At 55.3% G+C, this 11,045-nt stretch overlaps 1 protein-coding gene across 5 annotated transcripts; it reads right to left on the reverse strand.

The window, feature by feature from the left end:
• Nucleotides 1–121: 121 nt before the first annotated feature.
• FAM3A (family with sequence similarity 3 member A) lies at nt 122–9,937 on the reverse strand. Of its 5 annotated transcripts, XM_025373054.1 has the most exons (10): nt 9,595–9,937; nt 9,443–9,497; nt 6,533–6,646; nt 5,604–5,627; nt 2,399–2,522; nt 2,220–2,278; nt 1,744–1,794; nt 1,334–1,418; nt 1,131–1,257; nt 122–829 (listed from the first exon to the last, which is right to left on the reverse strand). In XM_025373054.1, the coding sequence occupies exons 2-10, from the start codon at nt 9,453–9,455 to the stop codon at nt 734–736; spliced, it is 693 nt and encodes a 230-aa protein (XP_025228839.1). In that variant the 5' UTR covers nt 9,456–9,497; nt 9,595–9,937; the 3' UTR covers nt 122–733. The 5 variants fall into 5 exon arrangements, with proteins under 5 accessions (XP_025228839.1, XP_025228842.1, XP_025228838.1 ...); XM_025373057.1 differs by lacking the exon at nt 6,533–6,646 and having other exon boundaries at nt 9,595–9,921; XM_025373053.1 differs by having other exon boundaries at nt 9,443–9,921.
• Nucleotides 9,938–11,045: the final 1,108 nt, after the last annotated feature.

Raw genomic sequence — 11,045 nt, forward strand, 5'->3', positions numbered from 1 at the left:
TGAGACAAAAGGCTGTCTGCTAGGGCTGTGGGAGCAGGTTGGTTAAGACTCTGGAATCTGTCCTCCCACACCCCAGAGGACACCATCACCCCTGACTCCGCACTGACAACAGCATCTGAAGGCATTTCTTCTGTGGGGCCATCACTTTATTAAGGGGTCATCTAGAAGGTGGGCCCCCTGACAAACTGCGGACGGGACCATGATCAGGCTCCAGCTGCTTTACCACCCCGGGCCAGCCTGCTCATGAAGCAGCCACCGGGTTTGGCTCACTGGAAGGAATCACACTGGAAACATGTTTAGCCCGCAGTGCAGAGGGTGGTTCCAGACGGGAGAGGTTCTGGAAGATGTCCCAACCTGCCAGGGTCTGCTCCCAGAGTTGCACAGTGAGGGGCGGGCACCCAGGGCTGTTCCAGGACTCAGGATGGGGACGGAGATGGTGTGAAGAATGGAGGAGGACAGGGCTAGATGGGCTGACCGGGAGAACAGTGTTATGAAAAGGAGGCGGGTACCCTGGGCTCCCGTGACAAAGTGCGGCAGAGCTAGCCCCTGCAGCCCCCATATCCTCCACCACCTTGAGACCACATTCTGGTCACTGCCTCAGAGCCCCAATGTGTTGGGGCCACAGAGCACTCCTGCCCAGGCGTGGGGTGTGGGCCTCGGCCTCCGTCCACCCGGCAGCGCGCGTGCCTCCCTTGGCCTGGCCTCCCTCGGCCTGGTCCTGGCGCTGGCCGTGCTAGCTGGCCGTGCTTCTCCGCGGGATGCAACCTTCCATCTCCAGTGCCTCGGGCCAGCCTTCGTACTTGTTGGTGTGCTTACTGTTCTTCACGTGCTGCGGGGAGGGGAGCAGAAAGTCATGACCTTGGCCCTCAGGGACAGGGGACAGGAGTGGACCAGGGCCCAGGCTTTCAGTCACCTGTGCTGTGCTGGCCAACAGTACACTCTCAGGGCACTCGGCCCCTCCACCCACCCCAGGGAAACATGGCACCAGCTGCGCTGGCCCACCCCTCATAGCTGGACTGGGGATGGTCCCCTGCTGGGGCGTGAGCAGTCAGGGAGCCGCGTGGCATGTAGGCAGAAGGGGTGACGGGCTGCCCTGTGCTGGTGGGGATGATGCCAAGCACCCACCATACCTGCTCAAAGGGGCTCTTGTTCTGCACACCCTTGGCCCCCACAAACACCCAGCTATCCCGGAAGGCCAGCTCCTTGGCGTTCCTGCTGCCCAGCTCGCTGAAGAGCTTTCTGGTCTCTTCATTCATCCTGCAGCATGGGAGGAAGAGGTATCAGCTGTCGCTGCAGAAGGGCAAGGCTGAGGCTGGCCTCCCCAAGTACTTACTTGGTGGCTGGGTCGTCGTAGGATGCCACGAACACCAGGGTGCCTTCGTGCAGTGGCCGAATAAACTTCAACAGGTCGTTGACATCTGGCGGGGGGCAGATGCCACGGAACAGGGGTCATCAGGTACCACTGAGCACCCTCCCACCAGCCCCTGTTCTCCAAACAAGGAAACAGAAGTAGGGATTGCCCTGGGACATGCCCCGCCAAGGGACAGACTGGTATAGGAAGCTGAGGCATCCCCATGACCTCCCACAGCCTCTAAACCAAGCTGGTGATGCCCCTGTCATTTCCGAAACCAAGGAGGTGACTGAGAAGCCCCAAGTACAGACAGAGAGAGAGCAGTGTCTCAGGGGAAGCTGCCCAGGTCATTTTGCTGCAGTCAAAATGCAAGATGCTGCGCTATAACTCACCTCCGGCCCACATGTCAAAGGCCCGGGCCTCGATGAGCTCGCCGCTGACCCCTGTGTCAGGAGGGAGGGCCCTGCTGGGTGAGCCAGGCCAGCCTCAGGGCACGGCAGGCGGGCAGCAACGGGGGGGGCAGCCCTTCTGGAAGCTTTCAAACAGTCCCCCAATATTCATTCATTTGTTCAGGCAGCTGCATCCCACCCCAAGCCATGGTGCCTCTGTCTGGCATTTGAGGCCCTCTGGGGGCTCCATGAAGCACCCCCGACCTCCCAGAACCCTCCCCAGTGCTTTATTTTTTGCCATCGTGCCTTTTTGTTCATTGGGTCACTCCTCTGTGGAGCCTTCGGCTTTGCACAGACTCCTTCCTGGGCCTCCCTGGGAGATCCTGAAGGGGAGGGGAAGGGAGGGCAAACACCCAGAGGCCTCCTGGGGAGGGAGCAGGGAAGGAGGGCGGCAGGCCACACTCAGCCAGGGGCCTCACCGTTCACCAGGGCGATGTTCAGCCCACGGCCCACGTTGTCCTTGACGCTGCTCATCAGCCTAGTTAGGGGCAGGGGACGGGGAGATCCCACATGGGCACATCTGCTCCACTCTCCCTTGCAGACCCGGCCCTGGATCCCCCACTCCCTCCCTGATCCCCATTCACCCCAGGGAGCTCACATCTTGTCCTCAAGGCAGATCTTGGGCCCAATGACGTTGGCGGCCCCGCTGACCACACGGAAGGCCAGGTGCTCCTCAGGACATGGCTGGGGCAGGCCGCACTTGTACTTCCTGGCCCGTGGCGCTGGGCAGGGATAGCAGGTGTTACCCATGGGCCTGGCCCTGAGGTCACCTGAGATCTGAAGGGGAGGTCAGGACCAGCACACATGGTAGAACAAGTGACCGCAGAGCAGGGAACAAATAGGGGGATGTGGCTCAGGCCAAGGCTGGGGACACTTCCATACTCTATGTCCTACTGGTGAGGCCACAGGAACCCAAGACAGAAGGATTTTCTGTTACTGGTGGGAGAAAAGAAAGGATGCTGAGGGCTGGCCTGGGCCACTGCACAGCCAGGAACAAAGCAGGGGTGAAGTAAGTCAGGCTGGGGACCTAGCTGCATGGATGAGGCCAACCACAGCAAAGGCAGTGTGGCAGGGGGTAGTGTGGCAGGGGGTGCAGCCTGTCTCCCAATTTTGATGGGGGTTGGTTGGGAGGACTGCAGCAGGATGGCTTCCCTTATGTGTTGAATTCTGTCCCCTCAAGATATGTTGAAGTTCTAATCTCTGGTACTTCAGAATGTGATGTTTGCAAATAGGCCTTTGCAGAGAAATGAATTCAGATGGGGTCATATTGGAGTAGGTGGGGCCTTAATGCAACATGACTGATGTCCTCATAAGAACGGAAGTGACAAAGACACACAGAGGGAAGACAGCCATGGGACACTGGAGGAAGAGACAGGAGTGATACAGCCAGAGGCCAAGGTATGCCTGGGGCCACTGGAACCTGGGGAGGTCAGAAGGACCTTCCTGTAGAACTTTCAGAGTGAGTGCCGCCCTGGTGACACCTTGATTTCAGACTTCTGGTTTTCAGAATGGGGAGAGAATCCATTTCTGTTGTTTAAGCCACCCAGTTGAAATGGCAGTTCCAGGAAATGGATACAGGTTTTGGCACCAGAAGTGTCATGCTTAGGTAACAAATACCTAAAAATGTGGAAATGGCTTTGGAACTGGGTAGTCAGTAAAGGCCTGTCTTAGTCCATTTGCTGTGGCCATAACAGAATACCACAGACTGGGTAATTTATAAAGACAACAGATTCATTTGGCTCATGATTCTGGAGGCTGGGAAGTCCAAAAGCATGGCGCTGGCATCTGGTAAGGGTCATCCTGTGGCAGAAAGGTGGAAGGCAGAAGCAAGCATATGAGACACAGAAAAAAAGGGGGCTGAACTTCAAGGTAATTAACTTACCCATAGTAATGGCATTCATCCATTCATGAGGGCAGAGCCCTCATGACCTAACTACCTCAAAAAGGTCCTGCTCTCAAGACCAACACATTGACATATTTCAACATGAGTTTTGGAGACAACATTTAAACCACATCAAGGCTGTAGAAGTTTGAGGTACATGTTAGAAAAGGTCTGGATTGCCTTTAAGAGACTGTTGGTAGGAGTATGGATGTTAAAGGTAATTCTGGTGAGAGGAGGGGAGAGCAATAGACACAGCCTCTGTGGTCTTAGAGAATACAAACATCATCATGAACAGAACGTTGCTAGAAACATGAATGTTAAAGGTGCTTTTGGGTTGGGTGTGGTGATTCACGCATGTGATCCCAGCACCTTGGGAGGCCAAGGCAGGAGCATCACTTGAGGCCAGCTGATCAAGACCAGCCTGGGCAACATAGTGAGACCCCATCTCTACAAAAAATACAAAATAAGCTAGCTGTGGTGGTGCATGCCTGTAATCCCAGCTACTCAGGAGGCTGAGGCAGGAGAATCACTTGAGCTATGATTGCACCACTGCCCTCCAGTCTGGGTGAGAGAGCAAGACCCTGTCTCAAAACATTCAAAAAATAAATAATAAAAGAAAAAGAAAAAGAAAGGTGCTTTTGGTTAAGCCTGAGAGGAAAATGAGGGACATGTTTTTCAGTTATTGGGCACTGGAGGAAAGCTGATGCTTGTTATAAAGGAACTTGGCCCAGGCGTGATGGCTCACACCTATAATCCCAGCACTTTGGGAGGCTGAGGTGGGAGGATCACTTGAGGTCAGGAGTTTGAGACCAGCCTGACCAACATGGTGAAACCTCATCTCTACTAAATACGAAAATTAGTTGGGTGTGGTGGCAGGTGCCTGTAATCCCGGCTAATCAGGAGGCTGAGGTGAGAGAACAGCTTGAACCCGGGAGGCAGAGGTTGCAGTGAGCCAGGATTCCTCTACTGCACTCCAGCCTGGGTGACAGAGCAAGACTCTGTCTCAAAAAAAAAAAAAAAGACCTTGGTTGAATGTGTTCTAGTGTTTTGTGGAAAGGAGAATGTGTAAGTGCTGAGTGCTGAACTTGGATATTCAGCTGAGGAGATTTCCAAGCAAAGTGTTGAGCGCATAGCCTGACTTCTCCTTGCTGCTTATAGTAAAATGTAAGAGGAGAGACATGAGGAAGAAACTGTTGAGCACAAAGGAGCCAGAAAGCAAAGATGTGGAAAATTCTCGGCCTAATCATGTTACAAAAACTGCAAAAGTGTCCCCTGGAGAGAAGAGCAAGGCTGTTCAAGCGTTTGTCCCAGAGCTGAGGTATGTGACTTGTGGGTCCACTCAACCCTTTCAGCAGAAATCTGCAATGAAGATGGGGTTATCTAGGAAGCGTCTGTAGGAAAATTCTGGCTTTATAGCTTGGACCCTATAACTTGCACAAGAGACCAACAAGGCTCTTGAGAATCGTATACCAGCAGAAACACTGCTGACCTGGAGTGAAGGGGGCGGAGATAAGATGAAGGGACGGAAGGGTGGTCCCGAGGGTGGGGCTGTCTCCTGTTTCAGAGCATGGGGTCATTCCGGCAGGCCCAGAAAAAAGAATCTCAGGTCACAGAGGATTCCTGATTCCCCTCAGGCCTTGAAACCAAATGAATTTTGCCCTGCTGGGCTTTGGGCTTGCTTGGGACTGGTGACCTCTTTCTTCCTTCCAAGTTGCCCTTTTGCAAGTGGGAGTACCTATCCTAGGCCGGCCCACTATCACGTTCAGGCAGGAAGTCACTCAGTTTCTAGGTTTCCAGTGGTGAGCAGCCCCCGTGAACCGCGATAGCTGGTTTTGGGAGGAATAAATGGAAAACAGAAGCCCTACAGGACTGGGAGCAGGCAGGGGCATCACAAAGGGAAGGGAGGTGACAGGGGCCTTACCTGCAGTCACCGAGCTCTCTGGACCTGTGGATACAGAGTGGTTTCTGTTAGTGTGGAGCCTCCCAGGGCCTGCGGCAGGGCAGCCTGGCCCTCCTTACACCGTGAAGTGTAAACACAGGCAGTCAGGCTCAGGGGCTGGGGGCTAAGCCAGGCTGACCTTGGCATGCTTCCCGCTCAAGTGTAAGTCATGTTCAGATGAAAAACTCCCTACTCCAGGAACAGGGGGAAACGGATTAGAAAAAGTACTTAGATGACCTGGCCGGGCATAGTGGCTCATGCCTGTAGCACTTTTGGAGGCCGAGGCGGGTAGATTGCTTGAGCCCAGGAGTTTGAGACCAGCCTGGGCAACATGGTGAAACCCCATCTCTACTAAAAACACAATAATAATAATAATAATTAGCCGGGTTTGGTGGTGCGCACCTGTAGTCTCAGCTACTTGGGAGGCTGAGGCACTAGAATCGCTTGAACCCAGGAGATAGAGGTTGCAGTGAACCGAGATCGCACCACTGCACTCCAGCCTGGGAGACAAAGTGAGACACTGTCTCAGTCAAACAAATAAAAAAGTACTTAGGTGACCTATTACCAGTCAACAAGGTGTAGAGTCCCCTCTCCATCTCAGAGCCTACAGGGAGCAACCCGGGCATCACTCCCCATGTTCAGTGGAAGCTCCCTGCCCCTTACTCTGGCCCTACTGACTCCAGTTGGGCACAGAATTCTAGTGATCGGGTATTGGCTTTCCTAGATGAAGCAACTGGGTGGTGGGGGAGGCTGTGCCTGATGTCAGGAGACAGACTGGGGACAGCCAAAGGTAGCCTGCCAGGGAGGAGATAGAAAACCCAAGTCAACCCCCAACCCCAAGCCTCAACCACACGCCCATGTGGCCACCTTGGTGGCCTCCAGAGAAGGATAAGGCGGGGTCCCACACTCACTGGTGAAGAGTTGCTGGATGCGAGGAAAGCCACTGCCAGGCCCACCCAGGAGGATGCTGACCACGATCCATGTGAGACCCACACTGACGACTAGGGCCACAATGCGGAGAGGGCCTGCAGGCAGGACAGACGCGGGGTGGGGTCACCTCAGATACCAGCGAACCCCAGAATGACCCCATAGCCTTGCATGACTGGATCTCCCCTGCCACTTGGGAAGAAGTGGCTGGAGGACAAAGAGGTGGAGAGCTGTTGCCTTCCACCAGGCCTGAGAGGGAGACTTGAGCTCCCTGGCAGGTGGAAAGAGGAAACTGAGTTCAAATCCTAAGGCTGCTGGGTTTGGTTCTCCCTGGCGGGTCTGAGAGGGGACTCTCTGCTCGAGAAGGGCTCCATCCCTCTTTCCAAGAACCCCCTCAACTTCCTGCCTCTGAAACCACCAATATATTTGGGTACCCACCTGCCCCTCCTTTCCTCCTGTTGAGGGAGAAGGGTCCCTACTCCCTTTTAAGACCAGTCCCAGCCAGGCGCAGTAGCTCACGCCTGTAATCCCAGAACTTTGGGAGGCCGAGGCGGGTAGATCACGAGGTCAGGTGTTCGAGACCAGCCTGAAAAACATGGTGAAACCCCGCCTCTACTGAAAATACAAAAATTAGCCGGGCATGGTGGCGTGCGCCTGTAATTGCAGCTACTCAGGAGGCTGAGGCAGGAGAATCGCTTGAACCTGGGTGGCAGAGGTTAAAGTGAGCCAAGATCATGCCACTGCACTCCAGCCTGATGACAGAGCAAGACTGTCTCAAAAAAAAAAAAAAAAAAAAAAAAACAACAGTTCCGTCATCTGCTGGGACCTGGATTGCAAGCTCCCCAGCCTTCTCTGATTTCTTGTAATAGTGATCACTCTCTCTAGCTCGCTCTTTCTCCTGTATTTTCAACATCTCCAATGTTAAGAAAGCAAACACTCTTCTTCAAAACCACATCCCCATCCTCTTTCCCCTAACCTTTCTTTTCCCTGTCAACCCCCTCAAAAGTCATCTATACTCATTCCATCATCTCACCTCCTACTCCCTCCCACCCTACTCCAGTCTGGCCTGGCTTCCACCACCCCACCAAATCAGCTTGTTGCCAAGGCCGCTGATGACCTTTGTGGTGTCACCACCCCTGGTCACCTGTCAGCTCCCATCTTCCTTGACCTCTCAGTGGGCTGCCCATGTCCTCCTCACAGAAGCACTCACTTCTCTGCTGGCTTTCAGGACAGCACACTCTCCCGACCCGATCTCTCTGGACACTCCTCATTCTCCTTAGTTAGATCGTCTCCTCTACCCTCCCCTTAAAAGCTGGACTTTCCCAGGCTTCCATCTCAGGCTGCCTTCTGGTCCCTACCTGTAGTGTCTTTTTTTTTTTAAATTTTTTGAGATGGAGTCTTGCTCTTGTCCCCCAGGCTGGAATGCAATGGCACAATCTCGGCTCACTGCAACCTTCGCCTCCTGGGTTCAAGCGATTCTCCTGCCTCAGCCTCCCGAGCAGCTGGGATTACAGGCACCCGCCAACACGCCCAGCTAATTTTTGTATTTTTAGTAGAGATGGGGTTTCACCATGTTGGCTGGTCTTTAACTCTTTTTTTTTTTTTTTTTTTGAGACGGAGTCTCGCTCTGTCGCCCGGGCTGGAGTGCAGTGGCCGGATCTCAGCTCACTGCAAGCTCCGCCTCCCGGGTTTACGCCATTCTCCTGCCTCAGCCTCCCCAGTAGCTGGGACTACAGGCGCCCGCCACCTCGCCCGGCTAGTTTTTTGTATTTTTTAGTAGAGACGGGGTTTCACTGTGTTAGCCAGGATGGTCTCGATCTCCTGACCTCGTGATCCGCTCGTCTCGGCCTCCCAAAGTGCTGGGATTACAGGCTTGAGCCACCGCGCCCGGCCGGTCTTGAACTCTTAACCTCAGGTGATCCACCCGCTTTGGCCTCCCAAAGTGTTGAGATAACAGGCGTAAGCCACTGCGCCCAGCTGTCTTTTTATTTTTTTGAGATGGAGTCTAGCTCTGTCACCCAGGCTGGAGTGTGCAGTGGCACAATCTCGGCTCACTGCAACCTCAGCCTCACCGGTAGCTGGGATTACAAGCACCCACCACCACGCCCCGCTAATTTTTTTGTATTTTTTAAGTAGAGATGGGGATTCACCATGTTGGCCAGGCTGGTCTCAAACTCCTGACTTCAAGTGATCTGCCCGCCTTGGCCTCCCAAACTGCTGGGATTACAGGTGTGAGTCACCGTGCCCAGCCTGTAGTGTCTTTTTAGATGATGTCATCTACTCCCAGCTCTTTAATTAACCACCATGTGTCAATGACTTCCTATTTTCTAGTTCCAGCTGTGGCCTCTCTTGAAACCACTCCCTGCCAGCTGGTTCCTCACTGGCCAGCTCCACTTGGATATGTCCACAAAGTTACCACCTTAGCAAGTCTGAAGTTCAATTCCTGAGTTCTTTCCACTCCCTACCCCGCCCCAACCTATCCCTCCCCAAGGATCTTCATCTTAGTTGTCCAGGTGACAGTAGGGCTGTCATCGGGTTCATGTCGAAGCCCACAGCCACTTTTGTCACTTCCCCTCTAAGATCACGCCTCTCCACCTGGACTCCCCACCTCCTCTCTCTCACCACTCATTTTCCAAAAAGCAGCTGGTCTACTACCTGCGTTGGGAGATACTGACTATACTAATCCTCCTATCGTAGCTCGGGGAGCTGATGTCCTCAGACGTGAAAGGATTTGCTTAAGGTCAAGGAATGAGTGTTTGTACAGAGTCCTCCGAAATTTCCAAAACCAAACCCAGTGGTCCACCCGCGCCTCTCCAGACACAGATGTCGGGACGCTGGGCCTCCATCCAGGTGCCCTTTTCAACTTCCTCCCGTTCGCTGCGGAAGCCACCCACCTGCCAACCTCATGTCCACTCTCCTCCTGCTGGGTTGGGACCGCCGGCAAGTGCACTGTTTGGGGGGAAAGCGGAAGAACGGGTTTGGGTGGGGGTCAGGGACAAGCCTGTGCAGGACCCCTGCTGGGGGCGGGCGCGATCGGTGCTACGACCTGTTTGTCCAGCCGCCCGGCCAGGCAGGGCTCCTCGGAAACGCGCGGAGAAACCCTGCCTGGCCAGGAGGGGCCTCAGGAACCCGTTGGCTCACGATCTTGCCCACAGGAGCCTCCGGGGCTGGGACGTAGATGTGGTTCTCCTGGGCTCGGGCCGTTCCTCCAAGCCTGGGGACTGGCGACGCGGGCCGGGCCGGAGACTTGTCTGGCCGTGGGGAGACGTGGGCTCGGTCAGGAAGGCTCCCTGTCAGGCCTGCTGACCCGCTCCGCCGGGCAAGAGGAGGCAAGGTCGCTGCGCAGGGCGGCCAGGCAGGCCCGGCAATGGCGGCCAAGGGCGGGGCCACAGCCCGTCGGCCCCGCCCCCGGCAGCAGCCGCGCCGTCTGGCTCCACGCAGGCCCCGCCTCCAGACCCGCCTCTACCGCTCGCGCTGGCCGCCTGATGGGAGGGGCCTGAACCTGCCCGGTCCCTGGATCCCTCGTCGGCCCCGCCTCCGCAGTACGTTCAGGCTGAACCCACCGCCCGCGGAGTGGGAGGGGCCGCGTCGGTCCCGCCCCGGAAGCCTCCCCTCGGCCCTTTCTCGGATGGGAGAACCCTGCCTACCTAGGCTTGGAGGGCTGGGGCTGCGCTTGCGCCCTGAGGTCAGATTTCTGAGGCGTGGGAAGACGCAGATGGATCTGGGGCGGAATTAGAACCTGTTCCAAAGTTGATCCATGCGCCTTGTAAGGGCAAGAGAGGCACAGAGGCGCAGATAGGGAAGACCGCAGGATCCAGCGTGAACCTCTGGCTGCCTTTCCTTAGAGTCTGTTTTCTGTCCAGAAGCACGTTCTTGCTGTCTCTCGTATCACTTTTATAATGGGACGGGGCGCCTCAAACTATTTCGACATCCTTGAAAACTCTTGCCTTCTCCACCTGCCTGATCTCTAACACCCTCCCCCTCAGAGCTGCTCAAGCTGTTGTTTACGCCACACCCCACCCTAAAAGCAGAGGAGAATAAAACTTTCGGGGGGCAGTGGAGGGGGGAGTTTAGCGCTATAACCCGAGGCTTTCACAGCAAACCAGAATTTATTTTGAGGCCTCTCAGGGTCAGCTTTCAAGTCACGTGATTTTCGTGGCCTACACAACTCTTTTCACTTGAAAACAAGTGTGACGTCGTGAATTCCCTAACAATAGGAAAAAAAGAAGGCTCTAGAAAGAGCGGTGCTTGGCTTTCCCTGCGGCTCCAAGCGGTGCCGGCACCCAGCGGACTGTGTGGACCTGGGGTGGTCTCCAGCCTCAGGCAGACACGGCCCTTCGGCTTTTCTCCAGTCACTTCAATTCTGCCTGACTGCCTGGCTCTCTCCCCTCCTCGCCTGCCCGCACGCTGCCCCCACCCCTGCCCGGGCTCCCTCTGCCCATCAGAACCCGGGTCAAGCTCCCGTCCCTTCTGCCCTGCCGGCTGCCCCAACTGCGC

This window comes from Theropithecus gelada, chromosome X (assembly GCF_003255815.1).
Source record: "Theropithecus gelada isolate Dixy chromosome X, Tgel_1.0, whole genome shotgun sequence".
Taxonomy (NCBI): Eukaryota; Metazoa; Chordata; class Mammalia; order Primates; family Cercopithecidae; genus Theropithecus; species Theropithecus gelada.